This window comes from Ovis canadensis, chromosome 12 (assembly GCF_042477335.2).
Source record: "Ovis canadensis isolate MfBH-ARS-UI-01 breed Bighorn chromosome 12, ARS-UI_OviCan_v2, whole genome shotgun sequence".
In the NCBI taxonomy this organism is placed as follows: Eukaryota; Metazoa; Chordata; class Mammalia; order Artiodactyla; family Bovidae; genus Ovis; species Ovis canadensis.
The window spans coordinates 35738910-35755084 of NC_091256.1; the positions used below are offsets into that span (position 1 = coordinate 35738910).

The 16175-nt window shown below is 46.3% G+C and overlaps 1 protein-coding gene across 1 annotated transcript in view; it reads right to left on the reverse strand.

The window, feature by feature from the left end:
- Positions 1–6373, reverse strand: part of DUSP10 (dual specificity phosphatase 10) — a 41439-nt gene extending 35066 nt beyond the window's left edge. The window contains exons 1-2 of the mRNA XM_069545390.1: positions 4957–6373; positions 1910–2763 (exon numbers count right to left, since the gene is read on the reverse strand). Of these exons, the coding sequence (XP_069401491.1) occupies positions 1910–2720 (811 nt within the window). The 5' untranslated portion in view covers positions 2721–2763; positions 4957–6373. The remainder of the gene's footprint in view (positions 1–1909; positions 2764–4956) is intronic.
- Between the last annotated feature and the right edge of the window lie 9802 nt (positions 6374–16175).

The window sequence follows — 16175 nt, forward strand, 5'->3', positions numbered from 1 at the left end:
AAGCCCAGGCTGCCTGGGCTCTCAGCTGCATCCACAGGAAATGGGGAGAGGAACCCCATCAGCAACACCTAGGAGATTCATTTCCCAGCAACTGACAAGCCACGCGTGTACACAATAATGCCCACTCCAAAGTAGAAAGTAGAATCTACAGCTCCTCCTTAACACCCTCAATGTTTAAGTCCAAGGTCATCTTCATGTGGATTATTTGATGCCTGTTCTCAGATCATTAGGACACAAAAGGCCTGCCTTCCCTCATTGGGCATCTACTCTACATGAGCGAGAGACCACTCTGAAGATCACTCCATTGGTTCTCCACTTCTTCGCTCCCCAATACAAACAAATGAGAACTTTGTAGAGGGTATTTTCTCTTCTGAAAAAGATGAGACAAGCCAGGATCACAGAGACAGAACGCTAGCTGGGTAAACCTACTGGGAATCACTCAAAGTCAGCCAAACAAGAACACAAAACGACAAAATACAAGGATACACAGAGGAAATATGAGCATATCAACAACCACAAGAAAACCCATCAAAAACAACATAAAATGCCTGGGTGCTGCTGGAACACTCTGGATGTAACTTCCATGATGTTCTCCTTCCCCTAAGAGTCCACTAGCCCTTCCTTAAGGGAAGCTGTACCTTTGTGCTAGTTGAGCCCAATAAAAGTAGGGTCGAGGCCAGTGGGGGTGGGCAGGGGAGATGAGGTCCAAGAAATTCAGAACTAGATTTCTAAGAACATTCCTCAACAAAAGGCAAAATGCGCCACTGGGAAGACAAGCAGAATGGCAGAGCTAGCCCACAAAGGAAAACCAGCTACCTTGCTCATTCCAACGGCCTGTTGCAATTTGAATATGCAAGGTGTTCAAAGGAACCCTGCAATGCCTTTGGTCTACACAGTGCAGGAGACCGGCTGGCAATGTGGCCCAGACTGTGTGCCTTGACTCAACACTCAAGGAAAGAGAAGAAAGAAGAAGACTGTCTCTCACTGCCACCATCACCACCACCACCTGATAGAAAACACTAAAGATGAAGTGTGGTGTACAGGGTCCCAAAGAATGGCATCCAAGGGCAAAGAGACACATCTGGGAGGGACAGGGGATGCAAACTCCCTCTAGCTTAGGCAACGCTGTGCAGAAAGAGCCCAGAGATGGGTGGGCAATTAATTCCTCCTGCCAGGGCTCAATGACACTGACATCCAGTTATTCACGCTCAGCGTCCTGGGGCAAGTGACCCACCACCCCATCTTGGAAGGAGCTATGATGTCAACGGCTGTCAGGTGACACCAGAAGAAACAGTGTGTTGGAGGGTATTTCATAAAATGACTCTTGGAGTCCCTTGGAGTTTGGGCAAAGGAATGGATGTTTGGGGTGAACTCTCAGAGGGGCCCTAAAATAAGGATCTCTGACCCTTTTCGAAGGTTACTTTCAGAGAGGTGAGAAAGAGGAAGAATTTCCCACAGAAAGAACTGGTACCTGGAGGTTTACTTGCAGTTCACCACAGTTGCGGTTTTCTCTGTTCCATCAGCTTTGTTTAAGTCTGAGAGACAAGAACTTTCCAGCTAGTTTGAATGGAACAGAGTTACCAGAGCAGGCATGACTGCAGATGCCATGTGGTGTCATAGAGCCCCTTTTTAGAAAGATGAGAAAACCATCTCCGAGAGGGGGAAATGACTTGTACAATGCAAATGAGAAGGTGAATTAAAGACCAGAGCCCAAGTCTTCCGGCTTTCAGTTCAAGGTTGCTGGGTTTCTCTCCCAACCCCAAAATAATTAAGAGAGGGCATGGAAGGGAAGACAAGAAGAAAAGCAAGTCTGGTCTTTTGCAGCCAGTGGAAGGAGGAAGCTGGTACTTCTCAGAGAAAACCCAGGGTGACCCCAGGGCTGTGCTTGGGGAGGGGGCGGGGGCATTACCTTTCAACACCAGAGGTTCTTTGCCTTCTCTCTTCAGAGACTCGAGGACTATGTGGAGTGGCTGGGAGGGTACCACTCGGCTCGGCTCATTGGTATTCTCATCGTAAACTATAATTTCTTTGGAAAAGATCCTCTTGAAAGAGTCCTTGCCTTCCCTACAGGAAATCAAGTCTAAGACAGTGATCTTGCCCTGCTGCAGTCTCCGCCGGCTGATCTTATCGGCGCAGTTAATGTGGACAGCTCCTTGGATGTGACTCTTGTTGTACTCCATGAAGGGCCGGCAGTCAATGATGACAGGGCCCTGGCTTGGCAGGTGACTCTTGCTGCATTTGGTCATCTTCTTGGCCAAGTCATTGGGGTAGATTATTTTGATGCTGGCTAGCTGTTTAGGGGTCCCTGCCACGGGGCTGCCCACCCCACCTGATGGACTTAGAGAGCCTGCATTCTCATTGTTGTTGACCATCTGGCTGGCAGGACAGGTGGTGGAGCTTCCGATGGCAGTGGTGGTGGGGCCAGCGGCAATGGCCTGGGTTGGGGCCTGATTGTCCTTGTCGTAGGTTGCCACAGTGCAGCAGCTGGCACTGCTGCACCCACAATTCAGGGAGCGGGCAGAGCCGCTGGATGAGGGCATATACGTCAGATTCGCAGCCTTTAGGGACACAACGGTGGTGGCGATGACAGGAGGGTGGCTGGTACTGCCAGGGGCGGTAGAGCCAAGGTAGCTAGAGTCTAAACAAAGGTTGAGATCCTGAGGTCGAACGGGCCTAGACAGTGCCACCACTACCCTGTCGTCTAAAGGAGACGGAGGCATGAGGAGGCTGAAAACTGGCAATTCAAGAAGAACTCAAGACAGTCTGTAAAGAAGGGGAGGGGGGGAAAGAAAGAATAAAGTCATGTGACACAAAAAGCAGTCGAATCCAATCCCTAGGAAAGGACTTTGCATCCCTCTTAGTGAAGTTGTCCTAAGTGCCCAGTATCCTGTCACTCAAAGCTTGACACTCACCACTATGGATTCAAAGAGGATGCACGCCTGAGGACCATCCCCCTCCCCACCCCCTGTCCTTGCTGAGTCTAAGGTTAGATGTAGTCTATGCAAATGTTGAACAACCTTTCATGGACCCACATCCAAGTTCAGCCTTAGAAAAAGTACAAGCACAAAGGATCAGAAAAGCTCAAGATGGAAGGGAAGGTTCTTAAGAGGCATCTCTTCTGGGCCTCATCTCCAGGGCAGAAATATACTGCAATCATCTGAGAAGGACCCATACGTCCACCCTTGCATACTTTCCATGTAATTCCTTCAGCCACTGCAAAGGCAAAGGAATGACCAAGAGTGCTGGCAAGGCTCATGGGAATATACAGCAGCTAAATATACATCAGGGGCAGATGTCAACTTTCTGCACATCAGAATGAAAGTAGCCCTCTAAGTGAATCTCTTTAATTTTGAGCTATTCTTACTTTTCTTTCTCCCAAGTCCTTTGAAAAGCACAACAAAGTCATAGTAAAACCTCCCTTGTTTCCTATTGCCCTCTTATTTATAAAGTAATCTGCATTTCCTCTTTCATTACATACTGGTCCCCTAAAATGAAGCCTCAAGCTAGGGAAGCAGGTTTGAAAACCCTGACCCTGACAGATCCATCCCTCAGATGTCTCCCTTGCCGCACCACCCACTCCACTCCTGCCTTTAAGGAAAGGACCACTTCAACCCTCCATTCTCCTCCTTTCCCTACAGGAACATCCTAGAGCTTCTCTCAGCGGAAGGCAGCCACTATGCATAATCTTTTGATCTCACACAGACGTGCCCCCTCTTCAAGAGGATGGATTCATAAAGACTTCCCAGTGAGAAGAGTCGCCCACAGGGGTCTATGTCCTGGCTCATGAGAGGGTACCTGCAAAGGGACAGTTCCTTCCTCCCCACGGGCATAGAGGCACTCCACTCCCGGGCCCTGCTGGCTCCTCTCCTGCTAGACATACACACAGAGGAGACACCAAACGCCATGCAAGAGGAGCTCAACTAAACCAACTTTAAGAGATGTCTGGAAAAATGTCATCCAACATCCCTCTACACAGGACTGTCACCATTCTCAGACACAGAGCCAAAATGTCACAGGCAGAATACACACACACACACACACACACACACACACACACACACACACACGGGCACGCACCTATCACATCCACAGATCCCCCCGCTGGCCTCAGCTTTCTCTCACCACCTTTGGATGGGCAAGAAGAATCCAACCCCTGTTCTCCCTCCCTTTCTCCTTTCTTCCCTCCCTCCCCCGCCCCTTCCTCCCTTGCGTAGTATTTTTTGAAGAGCGAGTACTATTCCAGAAGCTATAACTGTTTCCCAGCTGGACCCAGAGGTGAAAAGTCTTTGCTGTTGTGTTACCTGGTAGGGTACGTCCCAGGATCAACAGTCCATTTCCCTTGAGAGGGACGCAGAAGCGTGCTCACGGAGACATAAGCTGGGACCCCCACCTCCACACAGAGTGCGCGGCGCGCACACACGCTCGCTCTCTCACACACACACATACACACACGCACGGAGTGTATAAAGAGACCTGCATCCCTGCAGCAGAGGGTCGGGCATATCTATTGCCCGTGAAACCATCCAGACAGCCTGTAGGAAACCTCCCCGAAAAACACTGAGCTATCCCCCTCCCTCTCTAGTCGCCCTTCCACCTCTAGTTAGCGGCTGGAAAGAAAATTAAGTGGTCAGAGAATGCTGCTTCCCCACTTCGGGGCACTTAACATCCTCCTTCGCAACACAGCGCACTAACAAGTCCCTGGCCTTTAAAACTGCCGCAAAGCATCCCAACAAACCTCATTTTTTCCTTCGCCCCCAGTCCAAGTAGACTGCAGAGAGAGTAAACGCACAGGGCGGCGTGAGCCAACAGCGGGAACACTTTAACCTCACCTGCTGTGGCTCCTCCGTAAACATCGCAACACACACGCGCACACACACACCACATACATACTCACTCACACTCACACCGCCTCAAACCCCTGGACTCTCAGGAGTAGCCACGGTGACTTCCACTTACTTCATAAATAAGTGTAACCCTCCACCATCTGGCGCTCCGCTTCAGCAAGGGATTCGCACATTCAGCCCTCATTCACTAGGCTTCATTGATCTCCAGCAGCAACATAGTTACTTTCTCTTTTGCTACACTGTAAATGTAAGGTTCTGAGGGGGCGGGCCGGCTGCCGACCGACGGCGTGTTGAACCAATAAGAATCCGGAGAAACCTGACCGCTACTTCGCTGCAGCCCGCGACCAATGGGCACCTGGAGGGGGCGGAGCCGGGGCGTGGCCATGGCTCTTTAAGGAGGGTTTATCCGACGCCGCTTTGGGTCCACTGTGTTATAATACGGACGGTGATGTCATTGGCAACCAATCAAAAACTTAAAAGGGCCAACTGGGGCCCGCGCGGAGCAGCTGCTCTCTATTTACATGTAAACCGAACCCGCAGGATGCAGTTAACCCTTTCCGGGGCTGAATTGTCAATGGGCTGCGTTTGCCGCTCCGCCTAAAACTGGCTCTGCGAACTTGGCGGGATCCCTGTACATCGCCTCACCAAGGGACAGACCACGCTGTTTATTTTCCCTTCTTACTCTGGCTGGCTGATCAACCGTGTTAGAATAACTTTCTGAAGGCAAGAGGCAACGACAATAATCACTATCCCCAGCTGGAAAAACGGGTTCCCTGAGTCCCTCGAGGTGACCTGATAAACCGAAGATTCACGGACGTCGCCCAGCTACCCGAGCAGGGGGATAAATGTAAGCGCGCGGCCAGGGACATCGCTTCTTCTACAGTCTGAGCCCGGGGCCACGCGCTGGAGCCCTGGGCTCCAGCGGGACTGGCAAGTCTGCCGTCCGTCCACCGGCAGTGAGGCCCGCCAGCCTCGCCGCGGCCCGAGTCCTCGGGGCCGCCCCGCTTGCTCCGCGCCGACAGAAAGCATCGACCGCCCGCCCGCAGATGTCGCTGCCCCTCCGGCTGCCCTACTGCTGCCCGGCGCGGCTGTGGCGCGGCGCCCTGTGGCTCGCCTACTTCAGCGCCCCAGTCACGCCCCCGCTTCCCTCGCCTGCCTCCCGGGGCTCCACCCGTAGCTCGAAGGCAGTGATGCGGAGGGCTGCTCGGAGGCGGCAGTCTGGTTCCCAGTCAGAAGCTACAGAGGGCGCGTCCCCGAGGGGCTGCACAGGCGTCACCCCAGAGCCCGCGCGCCCGCCCCGGCCCCCGGGCAAGGCCTCCTGCCCGCTAGCGCCCCCTCTTCCACCCAGCGAGCAAGGTCCCCGCGCCGCGCTCCGCAGAGCTGCGCGCTACCGGCCCGAGGCCCGCCTTCCCCTCGCCCCTCCTCAGTTGCCCGCCACCGTGTAGGGCCCCTGGGAGCCGAGGACCCAACAGCCCGGAGCTTCTGGAACAGCAGCGGCTGGAGGAAAGGAGCTGGAGCTGAGAAGAAATAACCAGCTTGAGTGGAGCCGACGGAGAACTGGAGGCGGCGCCGCCCCCTCTAGGTTCTCCTGTATTTCGTCGCCGGAGGGGTCGCGGTCAGAGGTGACCATCTGAGCAAAACAGGGGGTTTGGAGGCGGGTGTGTTGCCAGCTGGCCTGTTTATCGTCAGGAAAAATCAGAGAAACTGCTGGAAAGTCGTGGGGTCGGAAAAGAAGTGGAGATGATGAGATAAACTGCAGAGAGTTTGCATCAAGGAACCCTAAAGAAATAGAGGTTTTTTTTCTTCCGTCTCCTGTCTGAGAGAGGCAGGGGTGAAAGAGTGAAATAATTATAGTGGAATAATATGTTATGAGCACTATAGACTATTTGGCTATGAATTTTTCTCTTACCACGTTGAAGGTGTCTGGAGATATACTTGAGGTTGCAAGCCTGATAGGCAAGCTAAGTGACCTGGGACATATTCACATCATTGCCTTAAGTACAGACCTGAAATTTGAAGATGCCAAACCTTGGCCTGCTGGCCAGCTATGTTCAGTGAGCTGAGAGATCCCATATATACATATGCACACAGTCTAGGCTTCACAGAGGTGTTTCAAACTGAAGTGAATGCATGCAGTCATCTTAAACAGGAAAGGATTTTTGTAGCCCCCCTCTCCACTCACACACCAACACACATACACATTACCCTTTAATGATAACCAGTGACTGGCTTGGGGACACCATTTGGTCCTTACATATTTGGGGATCAGCAGATTCTGGCCAAGAAAGATGGGTTCTGGATAATTTCCACAGAAATCAGAAAACTTCCCAGAGGATCTAACCCTGGATCTATTTGCAGCTTTAATAACTTGCCTTTTCCTAACTGTAGATAATTATTGAAAAAAATATTGACTAATCCAGGGTTGGAGGGTTCTGACTATAAGTCCTGATTCTGACTCTCATCTCTTATACTGTTCATCCAGAGACACTATGTTTATTTATATGTCTGTAAAATAGCAAAACTCCAGCTCAGAAGAAAAAGGAAAAAGTTCTAGTGTAAAGCAGTTTGTGGGTGGGAAGTGGGGAGGTAGGAGGAGGGGGGAAGGTGAGGGGGGGAGAGGTTCTCTGCAGATCAAGGGCATTTAGGAAAAAAGTATTGTCTTTGCTTCAGGAAATGCTGTGCCTCTAGTTAAAAGTACTCACCATCTATAAGCTATGAATCCATTGCTGACACCTCAGTATCTAAGTCCAAACAAAGCAGGAATTTATGCAATTGAGGAATACTTCTTAACAGCCTTTCTACAAGGCCCAGAGGGGAAAGTAACTTCAAAAGGAAATGCAGTTCATTTAATGACATGATTATTTTATTATAGTTTCAAACTAGTGGATTATTATAATTTAGTTGACTAAGACTCTAAGCCAGTTCTACTGCAAAATTGGGAAAGATGGCAAAATTCCTCATCAGCTATCAAGCCTAAAACTTGGAATAAACATGTCATTAACATATACAAAGATGTAATTTTTTTAAATTAAGCATCTCTAAGTGTATAGTTTATATTCAAATCATATTGGTAGGGAAAAAAAGATTTTTTTGTACAAAAAAAGAGTTGATTTTGTTCCATTTTTTGAGTCATAAGTGAGGAAATAGTACCTGAAGTACTACCCTTAAATTAGTAATACCAGCCAACCAATGGCTGTGAACCTGATCTGTATACAAATATCTGGCAAAGCCTTAATGTTCAATTTTAGTCCCAAAGAAATAGTGAAGCATCTTCACTGCATTTGAGTGTTCTAACATGATTTTACTGAGCTGTATCTTTGTTCTGACAAACATTGTGAGAAAAATATGAGTTCCTTCAGTGCATAGCACTGTGTTAAAGCAAAAAGGTGAAGCTAACTTAAGCCAGTATATAAGACATAATATGGATAATATTGAAAAATGTATTAAGGACTTCCCTGGTGATCCAGTGGTCAAGACTGCACACTTTCACTGCAGGGAACACAAGTTTTATCCCTGGTGGGGAACTAGGGTCACAAATGCTGTGCAGCTTGACCAAAAGAAAAAAAGGATGTATTAATTAAATGACTGCTTTTATGTGCATACAAATGGTTAATTTATGTGGGGTGATGGTAGTAGGTTGGGACTGGTGAGAGCTAGGTTCTCAAAATACTCAAGTTTGAAGTGGATTCCTGAAGATACTAGAATTAAGGCAGAGAAAGGCTTAGAGGACATTTAGAAAGAGGAAATTGCAGGATAAAGGTGACGTTAAATCAATAAGCAGGGGAGGATGAGCAGTGGGATAGAAAAGTGAGGTGACGAGCAGAAGCCATTGAGACCAGCCTGTTGAAATATCCTGTGACACTTCTGGGCCTTGAGGAAGGCTAAGAAGAAGGATCCCCTGAAAGAGTGGGCCACCGCAGGGCTTGTGGGGGTGACAGAAACAGAGGGCCCATCTACACTTTTCACTGTCTCTGAGTTTTGAACACAGGAGGCCTGCAGATCTTTCCCATTAAAATCACGGGTAAAATGCAGTTTGGGGCTTCCCAGAGGGCTCGGTGGTAAAGAACCCACCTGACAATGCAGGAGACCCGGGTTTGATCACTGGGTTGGGAAGATCCCCTGGAGAAGGAAATGGCAACCCACTCAAGTATTCTTGCCTGGGAAATCCCACGGACAGAGGAGCCTAGCGGGCTACAGTCTGTGGGGTCCCAAAAGAGTCAGACACGACTTAGCAACTGAAACAAGTAAGTGCACTTGGGACTCAGGAAAATGTTCTGAGGCACTGAAGTTTCTTTATCTGCATGTACTAGTGTGATAGCCACTTGCTGCATGTGACTGTGGAACACTTGACAAATCTGATTGGAGATGTGCTCTAAGTTTACACTGGATTTTGAAAACTTCATATAAACAAGGTAAAGTATCTCTGTTACTTTTATGTCCATTACACATTTCAATATTCAATTGTTTATAGTTTGAATATATGAGTTAAATAAAATATTCTAATAAAATTCATTTTACCTATTTTTTTTCTTAGAATATGACTATTAGAAGATGTTCGATGACTTATGCCATTTACACATTTCTATTGGACAGTATTCTTCTAGAACCTGAAATGGCTCCTTTGATTTGAGGTCACTTTGGTGCCAAAGGCTCCAGAGTCACAGAGCTGGTCTAACATTGACCTGGAGGGGACTTGAGAGCTTATCTAGGCCAGTGGTTTTCAAACTGTGTTAGGATGAGCCAGAGGGAGGAGGGATGTGATGCAAGTGGGGGTGACTAAATCCAAGGCAGCAGAGAGCTGGTGGCGCTCTAAGACCACCACTCACCCCTGCCCCGACTGCTCCACTCTTAAGATGTATCTACATATATTACTCCTGAAACTCCAAAGTAAGATTTCACTGGAAGGAAACAGCAGATTCTGGCTATTTTATTTGTTCTTTTTTTCTTTCTTTTTTAATCCTGGTCCATTGTTTTACCTGCAAACCAATCTGAGGCCCAGAGAATGCAGAGGGCAGGGCCCAACACCAGGCTTGACATCAGCCCTCATTTCAAAGTCCAGCCTGGCAGTAGAGGAGGTAACTGACCTGTTGGCTTGGGAATTAAGAAGCTCTCAATCCCATGGACAGAGGAGCCAGGCAGGCCACCATCCATGGGGTCACGAAAGAGTCAGGCAAGACTTAGCAACTAACCAACAGCTGTCTCAAGTGCAGTGAGAAATGTCCTTTCTGTAGTTAGTTACTCCTCCCCCATGTTCCACACCATCTGTGGGCTCACACATGCCTCCTGTTCTTTGTCAAGAGGGTTCTGACTAGGCCCAAGTGTGTGGATCTTGACACCAACTTATTTCCTTGTGAAAATAACAAACACTAACTCATTGGCCCTAGGTCTCTGGCAATGCCTTGCTCTGCAGTGGATGGCTTATTATTATTATGTGTTGCTACATCAAAAACTTAACATTTTCCCCTTTGCCAAACTGAGCAATCATTTTCTCATTAAGAAATGCTGTCAGGCCCAGAGGCCTTCAGCCCCAGGAGGCTATGTCAGGCTGTGTTGTTCATAGTTCATATTGTGGGAAGCAAAGATAAGAGATAAACACACAACTTTAGCATTCTTAAACCCCCGTAGGACTTGTTGCAGGTCTAACATGAAGGAATTAATCTAACCTTCTCAGCATAGCCTAGTGGATTAAGACAGTACCACTTCTGGATACTACAGTTCCCTTTAGGTGACTGAGTGTGTCTTGAGTTTTATGTCCTTCACAATTAAACATTGATTAAATTGATTCTAAGGGAAAAAAAATAATAGTGGGTAACATTTTTTAGTGTTTTGTTTTGTGCCAAGCACTGTTGAAAGAGATTCACAGGCCTGAACTCATTTCAATCTTCATATCCGAATGGATGCTGTAAGTAGGTACTTTTATTAGCCTTACTTGAAAGATGAAGAAACAGAAATACAGGCGGATTAAGTAATCTGACCCAAGTCACACAGCTGGAAAGCAGCAGAGGCAACATTTGAACCCAGACAATCCGGCCCCAGAGCATCTGCTTTTAACAATTCTGTGTCATTTAATTCACGGTCTCTATGATTTTATAAACTTCTATCATACCCCCCTCAGCCTCCAGACTGCCAGGCAATTTTTAATCACCTCTTTGGAAGAATTCACTGTTTTTTCCTCTACTTTCTCCCAAACTTCCCAGAGTCCACTATGTCTTGGTGCGGTCTCTCTTACCACTGCATCCTCCATGCTTGGGATCTATTAAACTTCTACTTCATTTCCAGAGTCCTCTCAGATAGTGCTGTAAACTTGTCAGCGTTAGGGTTTCACTGCAGGCTCGACTGACAGAGTCAAGGAAGGGCCAATGACTTCTCTTTTGCCAACTGCGTCTTGTTGCTGCCCCATCCCTAACATAGGATGGGAGCTAGCACAGGGTGAGTGCAGAAGCTCCGTTGAATAAATGAATGAGTGAGTCAGCAAATGAATGAATGAATGAATAGCATTTTTCTTATATGTGCCATGAACTGTTGGGCTTTTCAGCTGCATACCCGGGTTCATCTGACACTTTCCTAGTTCCTCATTTTGCCCTCTCCCTGGTAGCTGAAACTCGAGGGACCTCTGAAGTCCCTAACTTCAATCCTCTCCTGCATGATTCATGCAGATGTTAATCAAGCATCTGTCTGTGGGGATCCCTGTTGTTTACACATCGTTCTTGTTTGTTTGTTACCATATTATCCCATTTGCAGTTTAGATCCAATTTCTTTTCCACTAGCACCTATGGAAATATTAGCTTTCTCATTATATTCCACACAATAGTTGCATTTTTGCGTTTGCCAGCACTATTGACATTATGTTCATCTTCCACATTTAGGAAAATATCCCTCATTAGTTTCACTGTTTCAACAGAATGAAGGTATCTTCATTTTCCATTTTAACATCTTCCATTTTAGAGTATTCGAGGCATTTGTTTCCTTGTGTTCAGCTTCCCAACAGAGGGCTTTGTTGTTGTTGTTTAGTCACTAAGCCGTGTCCAACTCTTTTGTGACCTCATGGACTGTAGCCCGCAAGCTCTTCTGTCCATGGGATTTCCCAGGCAAGAATCCTGGAGTAGGTTGCCATTTCCTCCTCCAGGGTATCTTCCCAACCCAGGGGTCAAACCTCTGTCTCCTGCATTGAGAGGTGGATTCCTCACCACTGGGCCACCAGGGAAGCCCAACAGAGGGCTTGGCCAGTGTTTATTGTCCAACATGAGACCGATGTCAATAAACAGCTTTTTTCAGAAAGAGGCATTTCATCAAGACCCGTGCCTGGAAACTTCATTTTTCACATTCCTGGGAGTTGGGTGTTGAAAGGAAATTCTCCTCTCTATTATGGGCAAGATGGCAAGCAGCACTCCGAGAAGCCCTGTTTTCATTGTTCTGTGAAGGAGGCCTGTGGCCCACTAGACTTCCTACCCAGGCAGAATGTTCAGCAAGGTCCCCTGATTTACATGATTGATAAAGCAACCACTGTAGATTTGCACTCTTGGCTTGCAAGGGCCAAGAACGTACAAATGTGGTGGATGAGTCCTTTTATGGGTGAATTTAAGTATTCTCTATATGCTGAGTACTAGGCCTACAGTACCACCGCTACCACATAGTAGGTGTTCAAATGAATTCAAGTCAGGTCAGGTCAAATCACTTCAAGGTGTTAAACAGGTAAGAGAAAAGTCTCTATTGGAATTGATGACATTTTTAGTTCAAGTTGAAACTTTTAAGATGGAGGAGTGGATGCCATAAACTTTCAGCTCACAAAAATTCAGAATTTTAAAAGAGAGAGATGGGATCAAAGAGTGGCCAAATGGAGTGCTGGAGCTCTGTTTCATTCAACTACTGATGCATGGACCAACCTGTGACATAGCGGGTATGGATGAACCAACAACTGTCTCCCCTCTCTTTCCAGTCAGGTCAGTTCAGTTCTCAGTCATGTCCGACTCCATGGGACCCCATGGACTGCAGCACACCAGGCTTCCCTGTCCATCACCAAATCCTGGAGCTTGCTCAAACTCATGTCCATTGAGTCGGTGATGCCATCCAACCATCTCATTCTTTGTCGTCCCCTTCTCCTCTTGCCTTCAATATTTCCCAGCATCAGGGTCTTTTCCAATGAGTCCGTTCTTCACATCAGGTGGCCAAAGTATTGGAGCTTCAGCATCAGCCCTTCCAATGAATACTCAGGACTGATTTTCTTTAGGATTGACTGGTTTGGTCATCTTGCAGTCCAAGGGACTCTCAGGAGTCTTCTCCAACACCACAGTTCAAAAGCATCAACTCTTCGGCACTCAGCTTTCTTCATGGTCCAACTCTCACATCCATACATGACTATTGGAAGAACCATAGCTTTGACTATAGGGACCTTAGTCAGCAAAGTAATGTCTCTGCTTTTTTTTCTCCCCCATTCTCAGGAACTAGGAAAGCTACTGCTACTTGATAAACTTCTCATTTGAACTGTAAATTGCATTACTGACAGCAACCAGTCCAATGAACCGTTTTCCCTGTATTATGCACAGAACAGAAATGACAACAAAATTCTGATTCTCTTGTCAATGCACAATCCCAGTCCTCATATATTATGTGAGTTCTCCAAAGTAGGAACTAGAAAAGCTAGAGACTTAGACACTCTCCAAGATGACCCAGAATATTTTACCAATTGTTGTTTCTAGCCTATATAGAATTTGTTACTGCTTTCCCTTAAGTTCCAATTTTTTCTTTCCCATTTCCTGTCTTCCAATTGTTAAGATTACTTTTGGGAGGAATAAGGGAGAAATCAAAAGAAGGAAGAAAAGAAGAAAAAAGGAAGACTGAGAGGACTGGAAATTTTTGTTGTTTTCTTTTGCCTTTTTTTTATATTAGATAGTAAATTTTTTATTGACACATATTTAGTTTACAAAGCTGTGTTAGTTCAAGTGCATGGAAAGTGATATATAATATGCATTATTTTTTATTCTTTTCCATTATAAGTTATTAAAAGATATTGAGTGTAGGTCCCTATGCTATACAGTAGATCCTGTTGTTTACCTGTTTTACAGATAGTGGTGTATACATATTAATCCCAAATTCCTAATATATCTCCCTGGCCCTGCTATCCCCTTTGGTAACCAGAAGTTTGTTTTCTAGGTCCATGAGTCTACTTCTAGTTTGTAAACAAATTCTTTTGTATCTTGTTTTAGATTCCACATATAAGTGAAATCATATGATATTTGTTTCCTTTGTCTGACTTCACTTAATATGATAATCTCTAAGTCCATTCATGTTGCTGAAAGTGACATTATTTTTTATGGCCAAGTAATATGTGTGTATATATATATATATATACATATACATATATATATATATATATATATATATATATGAGAAGGCAATGACTCCCCACTCCAGTACTCTTGCCTGGAAAATCCCATGAACGGAGGAGCCTGGTAGGCTGCAGTCTATGGGGTTGCTAAGAGTCAGACACAACTGAGCAACTTCATTTTTACTTTTCACTTTCACGCACTGGAGAAGGAAATGGCAGCCCACTCCAGTGTTCTTGCCTGGAGAATCCCAGGGATAGGGGAGCCTGGTGGGCTGCCGTCTGTGGGGTTGCACAGAGTTGGATATGACTGAAGTGACTTAGCAGCAGCATTATATATATATATGCCTTCTTTATCCATTTATCCAGTAATGTACATTTAGGTTGCTTCAGTGTCTAGGCTATTGTAAATAGGTACTGTTATGAACATTGGGGTTCATGTATCTTTTCAAATAAGAGTTTTTTTCTGGATATACTCTGAGGACTGGGGTTTTGTTTTGTTTATAAATTATTTCTTTGTACTTTTGATTATGAGACTGGGAAAGGTACATTTGGGCAGAGAGGGGCAAGGACTGGTCAAGCCGAAGAAATGTTGCCAATTCCAAACATTTTTGTTTTCATGAGATAAACAGACTAGAACAGAATTTGGCCACAGAAAGGAGTTGTTGAAATCTTTGCAGCCAAAAATGAGGTAGCACTGAAGCTCAGTCTGGCTGTCCCCAGCAGATGCTGGGCCCACACTCATGGGGTGGGAGGGAAGCAGTCACGCCGCTGGTCTTGCTGCATCTCTGTGAGGGGCAACTCTGACCCAGACAAAAGCTGATTGTTTTTATGCCAGACAAGGGGGCATCAAGTATGAGAGAATCTGGTAGCAGCCTTTGGGGAAGCTTAGTGAGTTCAAATGCATGCCCAATCCAGTCGCTCAGTCTTTTCCAACTCTTTGCGACTCCATGGACTGCAGCACGCCAGGCTTCCCTGTCCATTACCGGCTCCCAAAGCTTGCTCAAACTCATGTCCATCAAGTCAATGATGCCATCCAACCATCTCATCCTCTGTCGGCCCCTTCTCCTCCCACCTTCAGTCTTTCTCAGCATCAGGGTCTTTTCCAACGAGTCAGTTCTTTGCATCAGGTGGCCAAAGTACTGGAGCTTCAGCTTCAGTATCAGTCCTTCCAATGAATATTTAGGACTGATTTCCTTTAGGATTGACTGGATCTCCTTACAGTCCAAAGGACTCTCAAGAGTCTTCACACCACAGTTCAAAAGCATCAACTCTTCGGCACTCAGCTTTCTTCATGATCCAACTCTCACATCCATGCATGACTACTGGAAAAACCATGGCTTTGACTAGACCGACCTTTGTCAGCAAAGTAATATCTCTGCTTTTTAACATTCTGTCTAGGTTTGTCATAGCCTTTCTTCCAAGGAGCAAGCATCTTTTAATTTCATGACTGCAGTCACCATCTGCAGTGATTTTGGAGCCCAAGAAGAGAAAGTCTCTCACTGTTTCCATTGTTTCCCCATCTATTTTCCACGAAGTAATGGGCCCAGATGCCTTAGTTTTCTGAATGTTGAGTTTTAATACATGCCCAGAGACACTATACTCAAACCTTGGAGAACCCCAAAGATGAGTTTCTCTGATCCCATAGTATGAGGAACAGATTATGCCTCCTTCTCTCATGATGATGCAGAGCTTTTCCCTTGTGTTTTTGAGCTGCTGTGATCTCCATCTGTGATGGTTAATTTCAAGTGTCAACTTGACTTGGCCATAGTGCCCAGATAGATGATCAAACAGTATTCTGGCTATTTCTGTGAAGGTCTTTCATTGGGTGGGACCAATGTTTAAATCAGTGAATTTTGAGTCAAGCAGATTGCCTTCCATAATATGGGTGGGCCTCATCCAACCAGTTAAAGATCTCAATAGAACCAAGACTAATCTCCCCCTCTGCCTACAAGAGAAAGAATTCTGCCAGCAGATGGCCTTTGGACTTAAAATACAACATTGGTTCA